A 19355-nucleotide genomic window follows, 5' to 3' on the forward strand; every position below is an offset into this window, starting at 1 on the left:
GGAACAGGTTTTTCTTTAACTTAGATGGTAAATATGTAAAGGCCATGTTTCTCAGGTTTGTCCTTTCAATTTCTGCTAAACTGAAACACGCTCACCTGGTTTGCACAGTGCTGGGGCTGCAGCTGGTGCGCTCACTCTTCCATATGTCCCTGCGGACTCAGCAGAATTATCTCCCCACCCTGTACCACTGCTGGGAGGCTTCCCCCATGCTGAAGTGCCATTATCAACTGCAGCAGAAGGGGAGGTAGGCTCTCCCCATGAAGCTTCAGGCTTTGCATGGACAGCAGGCATCTCTCCCCAGCCTGCTGGAATCCAAAAGGAAAAATAAAACATGGTTGGAAGAAACAGAAAATAAACTTTTTAGATTATCTATTAATACCACTTTAAAAACACAGTTCAGAACTATGGACATGAAGCACATGGTGCAAAAAGGAGTCAGTCATGCAAGCAGACTTTGAATTGATTTCCAGAAAGAAGATTCAGAAATCCTTGTCTTTGTTTGTGACTCTATGCATTTAAAATTTTAATGGTGTTTTAATATTGAAACTTTTTGTTTATAATCAGGTTTTTAGCTTTATTACCTTGTTTTAAAAAATCTCTTGATTTAACTTCTGTACTCTAAATTCTTGCATTCAAACAGAAACAAAGTTTTCTGCAGGACAGTTTGTCCTGTCTTTGTAAACAACCTTGTACACACCTATCTTAATAAAAACTATTTTTTTCTGATTTAATCCCTTCTGGGCCTTTCTAAAATAAACTATACTATGGTAGGCAGTATTTCAAGGTTGAACATCATGTTCCTCTTTACTGGTGCCTTGCTCAAAGGAGTTTCCCCAAAGGTTAAAATCCCTGCTTAACTACTAGCTGGAAAGATTCGAGCAAATGCTATCTTCTGGTCTGCCTGGAAAACAGAGGAGCCAACCTCACAGCCTTACTGAACAGTTCAAAAGGGGTAAGACATTTTGTGTGTTATGACCATGCAGAAACCAGAAACAGTTACAACCAGCTGGCAGCTTTGTTTGTGGTTTCAAACAATCTCTGGTATAATGTGAAGCATCCAAATTAAATCTGGATTGGTTGAACCTATCTAGAAAGTATTGCACCTCTTTGTTATTACTTGCATCAAAGCTAAATCTCTGAAGTAAATTATTTTTCCCAAATAATATGCAACGTGACTGTGTATATACATTATTACAATGTGACTTCTGTAATTACTGAAAGGCATTTATTCTCTGCTGTCATGAACACAAATGCAATCACTAAACTCTGAGGCAATCAACAGGAGCTGAAGGATTGCTAGGGCAAGTCTGATTTGGGTAATCATGCGTCTGCAGAACACACCCTGACACTGAACAGATTCGGAAATTCTTTTTAAAATGGCATTTTGTGTTAAGTCCAAAGAGGTTTTGGAATGCAACTACAATGTTCCTCTGGGAACTACTGAGACTAACTTTGAAATGTTTAAAAGACTTAATGCTTCCATTCACGATATTTACTTATGCAATCAAAATAACTTCCTGAAAAACCTGACAAAGACATGAAAATGCAGATTTCCTCTTCTATCAGTCCAAATGAAGGCAATGTATTCCATATTTAGGTATTTTATGATGCTCAGAGTAGCAGTAGAATTTATAAGAATTTATGATGCAAGAAACTAGTTAGAACTTTTACAGAATGAGGACAGTCTAAGTCCTCATCTATAGACAACAAAATTTCATGAAAGCATGTGAAAGAAAGCCCTTAATGTGCATAGGTGGTCTGGGGTTTGTGTTATCACCTTCTGATCCTCATACAGGTTCTAGGATTTCCTATGGAATCAGTTCCATAGCAAAACCACTTTCTTCAGTACTGGTCTGAAAATACATTAAATGGTCAGTGTAGATGACCCTAAATTACTCCTAAACCTGTCCGAACACACCTCCTTTTATGAGCCAACTAGAGCTTTAAGATCTGTGGGGGAGGCCCTGCTCTTGGTCCCATCCCCTTTGCAAGTGAGACTGGTGGGGACAAGAGACAGGGTCTTCTCAGTGGTGGCCCCTCAGCTGTGGAACTCCCTCTCCAGTGACATTAGACTGATCCCATCCCTCCTGGTGTTCAGGAAAAAACTAAAGACCTGGCTCTGTATGCAGGCATTTGGGAAATAAGATAACAAGGAATCCTAGTAGATAATGACAATGAGGAAACTAATAAGCTTGAAAATATGACTAGGCACTTTTTATGTTTTTAATCTGTTTTACTGTTTTTACCGTTTTTACTGTTATACATGTTTTAATTGTTTATGTGTTTAACTGTTTTATAATTTAATATAAAATTATAGTGTGCATCTCACACAAGTAGGAAAACATCTTTTTGCACACAGACTCACAAACCTCATCAGGCGCACTTTAAACTAGATCCACTGGGGGAGGGGAACAACTTTAAACTAGATCCACTGGGGGAGGGGAACAACAGCCTGGCGAACACTATATTACCCACGACCACAGGGAACCGCCGAAAGGCTAAACGGAGGGCTGCACAAACACAGCAAGGACCAAGAACAGAGAGCACAATAATCCCAAATAAACAGTTCGAGGGGAGGTCACAGGGGCTTACATGTCTTTACACTAATGCTCAGAGCATGGGAAATAAGCAAGACGAACTCCAACTCCTAGCACAGCACCACACATACGATGTCATAGGCATCACTGAAACCTGGTGGGATGACTCCCATCACTGGAATTTAACCATTGAGGGCTATAACCTCTTTCACAGAAATAGAACAAAGGGGAGAGGAGGGGGAGTAGCTTTATATGTCAAAAACAGTTACGTTGCAGAAGAAATGCAAGACTGTAATCCGGGAAACCAGCTTGAAAGCATCTGGATAAGAATCAAGGGAACCGGGACTCAAAAAGATCTTGTTGTGGGTGTCTACTACAGACCTCCGAGTCAGGATGAAGGACTTGATGAAGCCTTCTGTCAACAGCTGACCAAACAGGCACAAAGAAGAGATATAGTAGTCATGGGCGATTTCAATTATCCCGATATCTGCTGGAAAACAAACTCAGCCAAGAGTACAAAGTCCAACAAATTCCTCACTTGCCTTGCAGATAATTTTATGGTCCAGAAGGTAGAAGAGGCAACAAGGGGATCAGCAACTCTTGATCTAATCTTAACAAATGTGGAAGACCTGATCAATACAGTTGAAGTGGTTGGATCCTTAGGGGCAAGTGACCATGTGCGCCTGCAGTTTGCAATACAAAGGAATGCTGAAACTAAGACAAGTCAAACACGCATTCTGGACTTTAAGAGAGCTGACTTCCAAAAAATGAAGGAATTACTGAGCGGCATTCCATGGATGCCGATATTAAAAAACAAGGGAGTGAAGGATGGATGGGAGTTTTTCAAAAGTGAAATACTCAAGGCGCAAATGCAAACAGTGCCAACAAAGAAGAAAAATAAGACAAGTGCAAAGAAGCCAGAATGGATGTCCAAAGAACTTCTAACTGAGCTAAAGCTCAAAAGTGACATGCACAAGAAGTGGAAAAGGGGAGAAATCACCAAAGAAGAATTCAAACGTATAGCCAACACCTGTAGGGAAAAGGTTTGCAAGGCTAAAGCGCAAAATGAGCTCAGGCTTGCCAGGGACATAAAAAACAACAAAAAAGGCTTTTTTGCTTACGTTGGTAGAAAAAGGAAGAAAAAGGAGGCGATAGGGCCATTGCAAGGAGAAGATGGGGTGATGGCGACAGGGGACAGGGAAAAGGCAGAACTACTTAATGCCTTCTTTGCCTCGGTCTTCTCAGAAAAAGAAAGCCATCTTCAACCTCAGCAACACGGAATGGACGAAGGATTGGGGGAAATCCAACCCCAAATAGGGAAACAAGTTGTCCAGGAACACTTGGGCTCTCTAAACGAATTCAAATCCCCAGGGCCAGATCAGCTACACCCAAGAGTACTGAAGGAACTAGCGGAAGTTATTTCAGAACCACTGGCAATTATCTTCGAGAGTTCTTGGAGAACGGGAGAAGTCCCAGCAGATTGGAGGAGGGCGAATGTGGTCCCTATCTTCAAGAAGGGAAAAAAGAACGACCCAAACAATTACCGTCCGGTCAGCCTCACATCAATACCAGGCAAAATTCTGGAAAAGATCATTAAGGAAGTGGTCTGCGAACACTTAGAAACAAATGCGGTCATTGCTAATAGTCAACACGGATTTACCAAAAACAAGTCATGCCAGACTAATCTGATCTCTTTTTTCGATAGAGTTACGAGTTGGGTCGATACAGGGAATGCTGTGGATGTAGCGTACCTGGATTTCAGTAAGGCCTTCGACAAAGTCCCCCACGACCTTCTGGCAAACAAACTAGTAAAATGTGGGCTAGACAAAACTACGGTTAGGTGGATCTGTAATTGGCTAAGCGAACGAACCCAAAGGGTGCTCACCAATGCGTCGTCTTCATCATGGAAAGAAGTGACAAGTGGAGTGCCGCAGGGCTCCGTCCTGGGCCCGGTTCTGTTCAACATCTTTATTAACGACTTAGACGAAGGGTTAGAAGGCACGATCATCAAGTTTGCAGACGACACAAAACTGGGAGGGATAGCTAACACTCCAGAAGACAGGAGCAGAATTCAAAACGATCTTGACAGACTAGAGAGATGGGCCAAAACTAACAAAATGAAGTTCAACAGGGACAAATGCAAGATACTTCACTTCGCCAGAAAAAATGGAAATCAAAGATACAGAATGGGGGACGCCTGGCTTGACAGCAGTGTGTGCGAAAAAGACCTTGGAGTCCTCGCGGACAACAAGTTAAACATGAGCCAACAATGTGATGCGGCTGCTAAAAAAGCCAATGGGATTCTGGCCTGCATCAATAGGGGAATAGCGTCTAGATCCAGGGAAGTTATGCTCCCCCTCTATTCTGCCTTGGTCAGACCACACCTGGAATACTGTGTCCAATTTTGGGCACCACAGTTGAAGGGAGATGTTGACAAGCTGGAAAGCGTCCAGAGGAGGGCGACTAAAATGATTAAGGGTCTGGAGAACAAGCCCTATGAGGAGCGGCTTAAAGAGCTGGGCATGTTTAGCCTGCAGAAGAGAAGGCTGAGAGGAGACATGATAGCCATGTACAAATATGTGAAGGGAAGTCATAGGGAATAGGGAGCAAGCTTGTTTGCTGCTGCCCTGCAGACTAGGACACGGAACAATGGCTTCAAACTACAGGAAAGGAGATTCCACCTGAACATCAGGAAGAACTTCCTCACTGTGAGAGCTGTTCGACAGTGGAACTCTCTCCCCGGGGCCGTGGTGGAGGCTCCTTCCTTGGAGGCTTTTAAGCAGAGGCTGGATGGCCATCTGTCGGGGGTGCTTTGAATGCGATTTCCTGCTTCTTAGCAGGGGGTTGGACTAGATGGCCCATGTGGTCTCTTCCAACTCTACTATTCTATGATTCTATGATTCTATGATTAATATGTACTAGCTGTGCCCGGTCATGCGTTGCTGTGGCATAGTCCTAAGTGGGTTTTTTTGTTTGTGGAAGCAAGTATGAATGTTGTAATTAGTCACCCTGATTAGCACTGAATGGCCTTGCAGCTTCAAAGCCTGGTTGTTTCCTTCCTGGGGGAATCCTTTGTTGGGATGAGTTAGCTGGCCCTGATTGTTTCTTGTCTGGTATTTCCCTGTTTTCTGAGTGTTGTTCTTTATTTACTGTTGCAGAGTTTTGTAATGTTGGGTGCCTGGTTTTATTCATTTTCATGATTCACAGCAAACCAATAATAATAATAATAATAATAATAATAATAATAATAATAATAATAATAATAATGACCCTGAGATGGAAGGTGTGCAGAGAAAGAGGACAATTAGCAATGAATGGCCTTGTAGTTTCAAGGTCTGGCTGATTCCTCCCTGGGAATAGTTTGTTGGGAAGTGCTAGCTGGCCCTTATTGTTTCCTGTCTGGAATTCTCCTGTTTTCAGAGTGTTGTTCTTTATTTACTATCCTAGTTGTAGAGTTTTGTAATGCTGGGTGCCTGGTTCTATTCATGTTCATGGTACACAACAACCCAATAACAACAACAATAAGGAGAATAAGAATAGTAATAATGATGACTCTGAGGTGGAGGGTGCGCAGAGAAAAAGGGCAATTAGCATTGAATGGCCTTGTAGTTTCAAAGCCTGGCTGATTCCTCCTTGGGGGAATACTTTGTTGGGAGATATTAGCTGGCCCTGATTGTTTCCTGTCTGGAATTCCCCTGTTTTCAGAGTGTTGTTCTTTATTTACTGTCCTGATTTTAGAGATTATATTGTTTTGTTTTATTATACCACAGTAATTTTATATATTATATTTATAATCTTGTATTATTTGCTTTGAACTGAATTATGTGAGCCCCTTCTACACAACTGTATAACATCCACATTGAACTGGATTATATGGCAGTGTGATCTCAAGATATACCAGTTCAAAGCAGATACTGTGGATTATGTGCCTTGGCATTCTGGGATATATAGCTGTGTGGAAGGGCCTTGAATCTACACTGCCATATAATCCAGTTCAAATCAGATAATCTGTATTTTATAGACCAGGGGTCCCCAAACTAAGGCCCGGGGGCCGGATGCGGCCCTCCAAGGTCATTTACCTGGCCCCCGCCCTCAGTTTTATAATATATTTTTATATCATTTTAAATAATATATATTATATATATAATATTTATAAAATATTATAATGTTATACAATGTAATATTAATAATACCATAGAATAATATTAATTATATGATATATATTACATATAATATTACAGTATAATGGTATAGTTCAATATAGTAATATATAATGCTAATATTGTGCTATGCTAATAATATAATATATTGTATGTACATACAGCTGCTCTGAGTCCCCTTCGGGGTGAGAAGGGCAGGATATAAATGTAATAAATAAATGTAGTAAATGAATAAATAAATAATTTTAGACTTAGGCTCGGCCAAAGTCTGAAATGACTTGAAGGCACACAACAACAACAATCCTAATTAACTTGACTATCTCATTGGCTAGAAGTAGGCCCACACTTCCCATTGAAATCCTGATAGGTTTATGTTGGTTACAACTGTTTTCATTTTTAAATATTGTATTGTTCTTCCATTGTTGTTGTTGTTTTGCACTACAAATAAGACATGTGCAGTGTGCATAGGAGTTTGTTCGTTTTCTTTTCCAAATGATAATTTGGCCCCTCCACAGTCTGAAGGATTGTGGACCGGCCCTCTGCTTTAAAAGTTTGAGGACCCCTGTTATAGACAGTGTGGAAGAGGCCTAAGTAAACCCTTAGCCATTGTGGCTGAGGGGGTTGCTAGGACACGAAGTCAGCGAGGCCTAAATGGGGCGGGGCCTACCTTCCTGACTCGCAGCCATGGGGAGAACGGCTCTTCCACTTCCTCTGTAATTTGGACTTTATTTTTCTAGTTTTTTTAAATTGAAAGACATAGATGTGATGACTATGTTTTTGTGGCCAAATTTGGTGTGATTTGGTTCAGTGGTTTTGTTGTTTACTCCATGAGAAAAACACACATTAATTTATATATATATATATATATATATGTATAGTGGCACAGTAAGTTAAAGCGCTGAGCTACTAAACTTGCAGACCAAAAGGTGCCAGGTTCAAATCCTGGGAGCGGAATGAGCGCCCGCTGTTAGCCCCAGCTCCTGCCAACCTAGCAGTTTGAAAACATGCAAATGTGAGTAGATCAATAGGTATCGCTCCGGTGGGAAGGTAACAGCGCTCCATGCAGTCATGCCAGCCACATGACCTTGGAGGTGTCTACAGACAACGGCGGCTCTTCAGCTTAGAAATGGAAATGAGCACCAACCCTCAGAATCGGTCACGACTGGACTTAATGTCAGGGGAAAACCTTTACCTTTATATAGATAGATTTCATTGTTATGTGCATGATACAGCACTGAGTTTTTGCCATTGTTTGTAAGGCTGCTCTGAGTCCCCTTCGAGGTGAGAAGGGTGGGGTATAAACAAAGTAAATAAATAAATAAATAAATAAAATAGAGAGGACAACAGGGTTTAGAAAAAAAATCAACGGAAAGATGAAAGATGCAGCAGAAGACAAGGAGTAGAGGAACAGAATGTTATTTTTGTTGTTGTTATTATGTACCTTCAAATCTACTATGTTCTTGGCAAGATTTATTCAGAGGGAGTTTGCAACTGCTTTCCTCTGAGGCTGAGGAGGTGTGGTTTGCTCAGGACCATCCAGTCAGTGGTCTAATGCTAAACAGGGATTGAAACACTAGGCTCAAGAGTCCGAATCCAACGCTCAAGACACTATAACATGCTGGCTCTCAAAAATAAAGTAATTCCAACCCAACTAATGTTCAAATTGTTTTCTCCCATCAGACATCTGCATTTGGAGAATTATTATTCCCATCAAAATGGAGATGTCTTAGGTGGAAAGGAAAATTGATGATAGATTTAACCAAAGAGATTTCTAAGGTTATAAGCGAGGGGGATAAAGAATCTAAATATCACATAGTGATTTGTAATATCCAGCTAAGTCTCAGACTGGTGACCTCCACTATGGAGAAAATGGGCTGAAGGGCTTCTGTATTTTCATTTTGTGTTCACATATTGATGCGCATATTGGCACATTATAAAGAAAGTTCAAATGCATAATTTAAAGAGCTCCCTGGTTTTGTAACAGTGTATTTAACCTCAGCCAGAAAACTGCACTTTCCACTATAGCACATATTCATTTATTAAGTTTTAAAAAAGAGGGACTAACTTCCCTGGGTCTTCTTTAAATTCAGTAATAATGATTAATCACCTCCAATCTTTAAGGTATAAGTCATTTGGTTAAATACATTGTGTACTGAGCCACATAATATTATGTAAATTATTGCTCACAATGGAGTTCATGCCCTAGGAAATTAGTTGCAATTATGTGAAAACAATAACATGTGTTAAGACACCCATAGTTTATAAAGTTCTCAAGAGATCAAAGGAAGAAAAAATCTAAAGCTGACAACTAGTTAGAAAAATATTTAAATAAGAAGTGGGCATTTCTAATAACTGAAAATATGAAACAACTCTATAAATATCTTAAAGCCCTAGTGATTAAAGAACAACCCTGAACATGTGCATTTCGTTAAACTCAAGACAAGATTTGAATCCAGAAAAGTAAGGTATTAAAGGGGTTTCATACACTCCCAAGATAATGTATTAAGGTCTTTTTGCAAGCACTGCAGTACAGAAATGTAGTGAGCCTATTTCAATTACTCTGGATCAACACCACTGAAGTCTGCATGGCTGTGGCTAGATGGCATCCACACAACCCAGTTCAACTAAAGTGACTGAAGATTTGGAGACTATGCCCTATGAGGATCATCTTAAAAGACTGGGCATGTTTAGCCTCCAAAAGAGAAGGTTGAGAGGAGACATGATATATGAAAGGATGTCATTTTTCAAATTAAAATTTTATTAGAGTTTTTCTTGTACATTGTAAAAAAGAGGGGAAAGGGAAAGGGGTAAAGAGTGTGGGAAATCAGGGGGTGGGGGGAGGGGGCGTGGAAAAAAGATAGGGAAACATGTTATAGGGAGGGGGTGATAGGACTCTGTTAAGAGTCCCACTATGTGACTTCCAATCTTCTTCGTGTTTGTGTTTCTTCCATTTGGTTTTTCTCTCTTTATCTCTTCTTGCTTCTCCTCTTCTTTTTACAAATTCGGATGATACTTCTTTGTTAAAAATCAATTAAAAACGAAGTAAAAAAACCAATTCTTTCTAAATTATCATTTTCTTGTTCTTTTGAACAAAGTAGTCTCTCACTAGGCCCCAATCGGTTCCTCTTCTTGTTGAGGTCTGACGTCCTTATAGCAATGTCGTTAATTTGTCCATATTTCTTATTTCTAATATCTTAACTTCCCATTGTTGTATTGTTGGAATTTCTTTCAGTCTCCAATTTCTTGCGAAGACTATTCTTGCCACAGTGATTAATTAGTTTAGAAGGGATTCTTGGTTTTGTTCTAATTTGTTATTTGTTATTCCCAGCAAATAGGTTTCTGGCAAAATTTCAAAATCTAATTTCATTTTTTTTGGAGTTCTTTATGTATTCCTTTTCAATAATCTTTGGTTTTTTACACTGCCACCACATATGAAAAAATGTGCCTTCTTGGAGTCCACATTTCCAACATTTGGTTTGCACTCCCTTATAATATTTTCCTAATTTTTCTGGGGTGATATACCAACCAGGCCTGTAGCGTGGGGGCGGTTTTAGGGGTTCAACCCCCCCCCCGAAATTTTTCAGGTTATAAAAAAAACCTGGTTTACTCATGAATTTTAACTGGTTAACCAAATCCCCATGCTAAGTCTATGAGTCGCAAAACATTAAGCAGATATTGACAGGTTTGTAGCGGGGAGAGGTGTGTGCTAGGGGTTCAACCCCCCCCCCCCCCGAAATTTTCAAAACCCCTCCCGAAATTTTTTTCTGGCTACGGCCCTGATACCAACGGTATATCATTTTAATCCAATTTTCTTTTAAATCGTATGCATACATTTGTTTTAAAATCCTAGTCCAAATATCTTCCCACTCTTCTATTTTTATAGACCTTCCAATATTTGCAGCCCATTTGATCATGCATTCTTTAATCAGTTCTGTTTCATTATTCCATTCCAACAATTTCTTGTAGATTTTTGTAATTCCTTCCTTTTCTGATATCAGTATCCTGTCCATGAAGATATCTTTGTCCATAAAACCAGCTTCTTTGTCTTTCCTGAAATATTCTTTTAGTTGTCTATTTGTCTATTGATGTATTTTCGCAAAATTCTTTAATCTCATGAGTTTTAGCTCGTACTGACCTTCTCTTTTCTTCAAGATTTCTTTATAAGTAAAAGGGTGTCATAAGGAGAAGAGAACATGCTTGTTTTCTGCTGCCCTGGAAATCAGGACTCGGAAAAATGGGGTCAAATTACAGGAAAGGAGATTCCACCTGAAAATTAGGAAGAACTTTCTGATTGTAAGACCTGTTAATTGTCTGCCTCAGAGTGCAGTGGAGGCTCCTTCTTTGAAGGCTTTTAAACAGAGGCTGGGTACTCTGTAGGAGTACTTTGAATGTGCATGGCAGGGGGTTGGACTAGATGGCCCATGTGGTCTCTTCCAACTTTATGATTCAATGATTCTAGACTGAATTCAGGGAAAGCAAGGCGGCTATGTAAACAGCCTCAGTAACTTCTAAAGAGGAAGTGGCCCAACTGTTCATATGGCCAAAAAGTGTGAGGGAGCTCTGGAGCTTCAGAGTGTCCCATGACTTTTAAAAACGCGATACAAGATGTTAAGGTGAATGGACTCCATGTGTCATATGGACATCAGGGAGTTTATTCACCCCTACAATGACTTATTTAGCCCATGTAAATAAGATGGACTCTAAGATTTATTCTAAAACAGCAATTTGATTTCCCCAATTTAAAAGGCCTGGGGCTGACACGTGGTTGCAGAGAAAAACAAGAGATTCTGTCTTGTGGAGATGAGGTTTTTGTGTTGTTCTTCCGTTATGCTGTTTAAATGTTGGCTGCTAAAGCACTGGAGCCAGTAACACTTTCTCAGATATATATGGAGGTGTCTTACCAACACAAAGAAGGAATGCTCTTCCATCAAGAAGATTGGGACCTCTAACTCAAGCAGCACATCAGGAGGAAAGAGCACATCAGGCCATGGCTATTTCCTTGATCTAACACTCTTCTTGCCTACTGGAGCTACCTCGCAGATTGTCTGCATTGCCACACTACTGCTGCTAACCGTGCTTGGGGCATATCAGGATAGACTTGCACAACTGATCCTCTCTACTTAGGCAAGCATGTAGATCCCATGATACTTAACATGGGCTGAATCGTTTAACTGTTCCCCTAGTTACACTACTTCCAATGAAGGATTGAATATTTGTATTTAATGTTACTATATTGGGTGTTTCACAAAGATGTACAAATACAAATTCAAAATCCTTCTTCCCAAATTTAATCTATATGGAGGATTAGTACAAAATTCTCAGAATGTAGAAACTTTAAAGATATGAATTCCTATTTACAAGGTAAGAAATACCTTGCAATTTTTTTGGTAAATATTAACAATTAAAAAAAAATTGATTAAAAACGTATAGTCAGTCTTCCACATTTGCTTGGGTTGGGAAGGCAGGACATTTACAAAAATTTAAAACTTCTGAAAGCTGACCCACAGAATTGCACAAATGGAGATCCCAGAGAACAATTTAATGAAATCCAAAATATTCAAATCAAATTCGCAAAAAGTCAAACCTGCAAATGTGGAAGGCCAACTGTGGTTCTATTGAATTAACAGACAGGTTTCACTATGCTTGCTTTTTTCTTGTAGAGACCAAATATGAGAAATAGCTAAGTCCAAAGATGATTATTGAAAAAATTATTTCATTACCATAAAACATCCCCCTCAAATGGATATTTTAAAATACTTCACTGTTGTGTGATAACACTAATCACAGGTAACTACTTTTTCAATCAGAAATGAAACATGTACTTTTCCATTTTTCAACACAAAAATCTCTTTGTATCAATAATGATCAAATTATCAAGAAGCCAAATGTGTAATAACCACAACTGTAGGAATATGTATTTGGCAGGACAGTCAATGTTACAGAAATAGTTGCATAATATATGAGAATGGACTTCAAAGACTGGATAAAGGACAAGCAACAAAACAGTTAAGCAAGTTAATTAAAATAAGGTCATATTATGAATATAATAGTTTTTGGAACTGTTCTGTGAATGGTTAATGAATTCATAATTGTGTTCAGATTACACAAAAGCTATTATATTATAGAACTGTCAGTATATGGCCTTAAACACATCTGGTTAAAACAGTCTCATCTAAAACAATATTTGGTGTTTCCATCCAATTACCAAAATAATGTAATAATCTGATATTTCTTTACACTTCTTTTGGATCTTTAATAATGGATAGAAAATAAAATTCTGGGTGCTATTTTATACCCCATTCATATAAAATATAAAGATACATTTTAAAATGATAAACAGAAACAAGTATTTCTTAGTCAAGCCTTATTAAAACATTATTTCCAAAATGTAGCATATATGTAAAGAAACAAAACTTGTACCATACCTGGACCAAGCAGTGGGGACCGGTTTGACTGGGCACTTGACTGGTGCGGAGGCTGAGGTTCAGCCATGTTTGCGTTGATAATGGTTGCGGAAGTGGTGGTGGTTGTGGTACTGCTCTGGATTACAGGATTATTTCTATCCCACATATTTACAGTCTTGTTGTTATTGTAATTGGGGTCACCCCAAGCTGAGGTACCATCATCAATCTCCATCTTGCGCCGAATGGATGGTGGAGAGGGCTCTTCCCATCCCGTAGCATCACTACTATCTTTCTGTTTGGCTGCCACTGGTCCTCCAACCCATCCTGATCCAGTCTGTTTAACAGAAGCAGCTCCTCCCCAATTGCTCATATTGTTCTCCTGGGATTTAGAAGCCCAATTTTGTTGAGGACCAGGTTTTAACGATTCTCCCCAACTTGTACCTGTATTAGCCTTGCTGTTTGTGCCATTTCCCCATCCACTGGTCCCAGAACGTGTAGTTTCATTCCAACCAGACCCTGATCTGTTGTCAGCATCCCATCCAGAGCCATTCTTTTTCCCATCTCCCAAGTGTCCAGGGACAGATGAGGAATCAACCCAATCTCCACCCCCTGAAGTCCAGCCTGGATTTGATTTCTGTCCATCTCCCCAGTTTTGAGATTTGGGTTTCTGAGGTTCACCCCAAGTAGGTGACTTGTCCTCCTGATTTGTGGTCCCACTCCAAGTGTGGCCACTTTTGGCAGCAGCAGCAGCATTATTGACAGCAGTAGAATTTGTCGGCTCTCCCCATCCCCCAGGGCCATTTGGCGCTTTGTTACTGTTGTCGCCCCAACCTGTATTGGTTGGAACTGTTGCAGGTGGAGAGCTAACCCACCCAGATACTGAAGAGGTATTTGTACTGTTCATGATGGACCCATCATTCTTGCACCCCAAGTTTGAAGGCTGAGTAGCTGCACAACCCCAGGCCTCAGTTCCATTGTCGTTCTTTCGCTCGGACCTTGGAGATTCTTCAAATTCCCAGGCAATGTTTTGTTTTACAGGAGTCTGTCCCCATCCAGTGTTGGACAGAACTCTTGGGTCGAGATCATTCCTTGGCAACTGGATTTGTCCTTGGTCTATCATGCCCTTGTCTCTTCTTCGGCCCTCTCCAGCTCCTTCCCTCCCAATGCTGCCTTCACTCTGACTCCCATTGCTATCATTACTTCCTTCACTACCTGTGTTGCCAGTTGCTGCAGCTTTGGCCCAAGAGTTTATTTGTTCATTGCCCTGCTGCATGGCAGGATTCTGGCTGGTAACACTAGAGCTATCCCACCCTGTTGATCCTTTCCCATTGATGTCATTATTGGAATGCTGGTTTGTGGGCTTGCTCCATTCACCATTAACACCATTACTGGTGCTGCGACTTGGGTGGCCCCAAGCACCAGAATGCATATTACCAACACCATTGTTGCCACTGCCCCTACCCCATGCTAAGACCCCAGGACCTGTAGGAGGTCCTGAATCCCATGCACTTGTTCCATTTCCTTCCTTTTGTACAGCACTGCTGGATCCATTTTGTTTAGCACTTAATGCTGAGTTCACAGTGTCTCCATTCCCCTGACTGAACCCAGAATTGCTGTTTCCTGTGGCAGGATTACTTGGGGATATCCCCCACACTGAATTGCCCATTCCTTCACCACTTCCCCCACTGACTTGAGAAACTGATGTCCCATTAGCACCAGGAAGGCTTTGCAGGTGGGGCGGGATGATGGCCCCCATGCCAACAGCCATGCCCCAGTTCGGCAGTCCATTTGTCTGCATTGCATTGATAGGGTTTGGTGAAGAGTTCATGGGGTTAGCGTTATTTGGTCCATCAGTGTTAAGGTTCTGAGGTTGTACGCTGAAAGACACATTCTGAGAAGTGGACGTTTGTGGTTCTGTGCTCTCCTGCGGCAACAAGTTTCCCCAAGCACCTAAGGTGCCTGTTGGGTTCCCATTCTGGTTGCCCATATTCTGACCTATGGCACTGACTGGACTACAAATACTGGAAGAGTTGCCTGCTCCCACAGTTCCTTCATGTCCGAGTACAGGCCAGGCAGCTGGATTGGCATTGGGGTTAAGGTTAAGATTAATGCCAGCATTTGAGTTGGAAGCACCCCAGCAATTCTGACTTCTACCATCTCCAATCATATTGTCCATCTTTACATCCCCACTACTGGCAGAACAATGAGCTAAGCCAGAGTTGGAACCTGTGGCAACACCCCACACTCTGGCTGCATTTCCATTCCCATTTGCTCCACCAGCTCCAAGGGCACTCTGGTTAGAAGTGCTTTGGATGAGTGCTCCATTGGTGCCATTATTGCCATTGGGTTTCTTTGTATGTCCAGTGAAGTTGCCTTGGGCACTCCCTGTAGCCATGCTACTGTTCTCTGAGCCACAGTTGGAGGCAGAGTCAGTGTCTGTTGTACATTCTGAGGCAGACTCAGTCTCAGTTCCTGTAATGGAAGGCCACGCTTCCTTGTCAGTCCTGTCTATTATCACTTTATCCCAGCTGCAATTGGCTTCACTTCGAAAAGTGGGCGGCTGTCCCCAGTGAGTATTCTCATAATGGTCTCCCAATCCGCTGTGGCCAAGGTCTGAAAAATTAAACAGGGTGCAAATTAGTTTGCTATCCAACACTCCAGCTCCATCAGTTGCACTGACGGTTTAATTTCTATGTTTTATAGTCCAAGATACTGTCTCTTTTATGATCCATAAAGTGATGCCTTGAGGGGGTGGGAATCAACTTTCAGTAAAACTGGGGTTGCAGCACAACCTTATTCAAAAATGAAATAAAATCTAAGTTCTATAAAACAACTATATTCTATGCTATATTCTTTTATTAGGTGCCACGAATATTGCTAATAGATACTGTAGGAAATGCAAACTACTGCAGGGAAATTGTTGATACAGCACAGATGATTAAAGATAAGAAAAGCATTATAGTTATCTTGTCAAATACAGTTGTTCTGCTTTATTGCACTTGGAAAGAGAGAGAACCTCATTACTGAGTTCCAAAATCAGAGTTTCAAATATTAAAGATTCATTAATTCCAATTTAAATGAAAACATATTTAAAAAACATATTTTCACTGTTTGCTTTACTTTACAATTTTGAAGATATGTGTGGTGTCCAACATTTTAGACTCTTGTTCTAACATAAAAGATAGAGGGTTAGCACTTAATTCTATATGTTTTTTTAAACACTATATGCAAAAGATATGGTTCTTGGGCTAGAAAGCAAAACATATGAAAAGACCAGAACAGAAACCTCTTCATCCATAAAATATAGGAATTGTAAAGTTTTTAAAATAAAGATGATGGCAGCTAATAATACAAAGCACACACATTTTGTACTGATGATTATTAAACATAAAGCCCATATTCTGTTCTTGTCACATATTATTTGGGACTTAAAAAAACTTGATCAACAGATTCGTTTCTCCCTAGAAACTAAAACAAATTAAGTTGGATCTTCTATGAATTCTTACCTTTTGTACAAATCAAGTCAAGATTTAAGCAATTCTCCAAACAATTAACACTCTCTGTCTGCTATTTGAGTTCTTTAGGAGTTCTGCCATGCTCACATACTGAAATATTATTTACGCGCTTTAATTTCCTCACCACAACATTATTTAAGGGGAGATCTGTATGATAAGTTCTTTCTAACAAGAACACTACATAAATACTTAAGACTCTCAGGCACTGCCAGAAAGGCATATGTAAATGTGAGAGATGAAAACACTAAATAAAATAGGTTTATTTACTGTTACAAACCAACATTAGGTAACATGAGTGGAAAAGCCTATTACTCTTTTAATTTTCTACATGACGATATGCAACGAAGTCTGCTGCCTCTGATGTGAGAGCCCTTAATACATTCAGAAAAAGAGCTGAGCAACATAAAAGAGAACATTCTTCATTATTAAAGAGTACTTCATGAAATACTAACACTCCCAAACCAAACAGCAGTAGATAATGACAAATAATAACTTCATTTTTCTGCCCAGCACAGCATATCTTTAGCAAGCAGCTCCTTCTCTGAAGACGCCATTTTATCAAACCTGAAATGCAGCCAAAAGCTTAGGACGCTGTACGGCTGCTGCCTCTGAACATTATGTAATAAACCGATTTAACAGAAGCAGATGCTATTTGTCCCCCCCCCCCCACACACACTTTTTCCCCCGGCTTGCTCTTTGAAAGTGGCCATGGAGGAATGAAATACCTGAGGAAAGGTGCTGCCCAACCATTCTAGGAGACACTACATTGTGTGCAGAGCTGTCTCCTCTCCTGCATCTAGGTTCGCCTGGGTTCTCAGCTTCAATATGTCGGCTGTGTACAGAGTGAGCCTCATTCTGTAGAGCTGCCAAGAAAATTGCTCAGTGCAAGTGTGTGCCCAGGCAACCTACAAGCTCGCTCGGGCCTTGGCTGGGCTGGCTTTGGAAATGCCCTTTCCACGCAGGGAGGCTCCTCCACCCTCTGGCCCCCACCGCCCGAAGCACACAGCCCCCCTCACTCTGGCTAAGGTATCAACAGATGAGGAGTTTAAAGCTTTGATTATCTAATTGCAGCTGACACTAAACCGATCTTCCTTCCTCTTTAAATTCTTTCAACTGTCACAAACATTTTCACTTCGGGACCTTGCTACAATTAGCACAGTGGCTGCTTTTCTTCTGGTTTTTGAAAGTCAGCCAAGAGAACAGCCACATATTGCTGATTGGCTGCATGCAAATACATTCCTGCCTCCTTCATGTTTCCATCTTACTCTCCCCATCTTTAAAGAGAAATGCTACACACACATATAAACACACACATTTAGCATGCCAGCACAGGATGCAATATTGGGGACAAACTGTATATGGAATCTGGCAAGCTTCCAGCTACTTAATTACTTTCTGGCTTCAAACACAAAAAGAGAAAATGTGTATGTCGATTAAAAATCACAGCTCCCGTCTGGGAACAGTAGAATTGATACAGCGTGCCTAAACAATACATTGTTGGCTGTGGTGTTTTATTAACTGCAGTTCGTAAAAAATCTTCAATTGTTCAATGCCAGACTTTCAAAGCTTTCACTGCACACAATATGATTTTTATTGTAAAGGTTCTGAATTATGAAGCCATCAACCTACCTAGAATAGACTCTCAAACCTGCAACCAACAGGAACTCAGTGAAATAATCACCTGGTGTTACTACTTATCTTGTATATGTTTTAGCATAGGATATGTACCCCCAAAGGTAATTAATATATGTAGACTAATCGGTTACAAGGGATATCCGACAACTAGAATAAAATAATAAAATAATGTCCAAAAAATATGGACAAAAATTGACTTGAAAAAACCTGGGATATGCATGGCCCAATGTTAAGAGTAGTGGCCTAGCACAAAAGGCAGTGACAAGAGGCAGAGCTAAGAAGACTATCTTGGTGTGAATTAGCAACATTACTCCCATCCATTACCCACTGCTTCACCCAAACTAGAGAAAGGAAGGCAGCCCTCCCTCCCCCCTTCCCTTTTTTCTGACCAGAAAGAGATTCAGCAGCAATGTGCAGGAGCCCAAAGAATGTGGCATGTCCACTATCAATCAAACAAATAGATCCTCACCTTCACTTTAGCTCATCTTAGGTATGTTCCCTTTATGCGCTTTTTAAAGGAAATGAAAAAAATGTTTGTTACATTCCCATAACTTTTACCTTCAACTTATCCATGGGTCAACAACATTTATTTTGATCCCTAAATGTGCCCTAACTTGTATCTGCATGTATATAGTACATATGCGCCTTAAACCTCATGTACTAGTACACTTTTATTTCTTCTAAAACTTTATAAGGGTGTGTTTATCATAAGACTGTACAAATGAACATCCAGTATTTTTAGTAGTTCACCTTTCTTTAAAATATAGGTGAGATACTCCATCATAATGTATGCAGCCATTACTTCTGAAAACCAAAAGGACTGCAAAATATAACTTCCAATGATCAAGGTTTCTAAGGCTCTGCAGGATTCAGCTTACAAGGGTTTAACATCCTGCATGGAAGACTGTGTTATGTAAAACTGCTAAAAGAATAATGAATGATATAAAAGTCAAATTGTAAATAATATTAATTTATATGCTTTGTAGAGATGGCACATTCTGGAACACTATAAACTATATAATATTTACATTATATTATATTATATTATATTACATTATATTTTGATGCAGTTTTTAAAATGCAGACTATATGTGGAGCTGTATT

The 19355-nt window shown here is 40.2% G+C and overlaps 1 protein-coding gene across 9 annotated transcripts in view; it reads right to left on the bottom strand.

Moving 5' to 3' along the window:
- Positions 1–19355, bottom strand: part of tnrc6c (trinucleotide repeat containing adaptor 6C) — a 623926-nt gene that overhangs the window by 52178 nt on the left and 552393 nt on the right. For 7 of the 9 annotated variants that reach the window (XM_062970647.1, XM_062970652.1, XM_062970650.1 and 4 more), the window contains 2 exons: positions 13123–15714; positions 96–305 (listed from right to left, as the gene is read on the bottom strand). In XM_062970647.1, coding sequence (XP_062826717.1) covers positions 96–305; positions 13123–15714 — 2802 coding nt within the window. Of the gene's footprint in view, positions 1–95; positions 306–13122; positions 15715–17341; positions 17590–19355 lie in introns of those variants that run through there. The other 2 variants (XM_062970653.1, XM_062970646.1) reach the window with 2 other exon arrangements.

The sequence above is a fragment of the Anolis carolinensis genome, chromosome 2, assembly GCF_035594765.1.
Source record: "Anolis carolinensis isolate JA03-04 chromosome 2, rAnoCar3.1.pri, whole genome shotgun sequence".
In the NCBI taxonomy this organism is placed as follows: domain Eukaryota; kingdom Metazoa; phylum Chordata; class Lepidosauria; order Squamata; family Dactyloidae; genus Anolis; species Anolis carolinensis.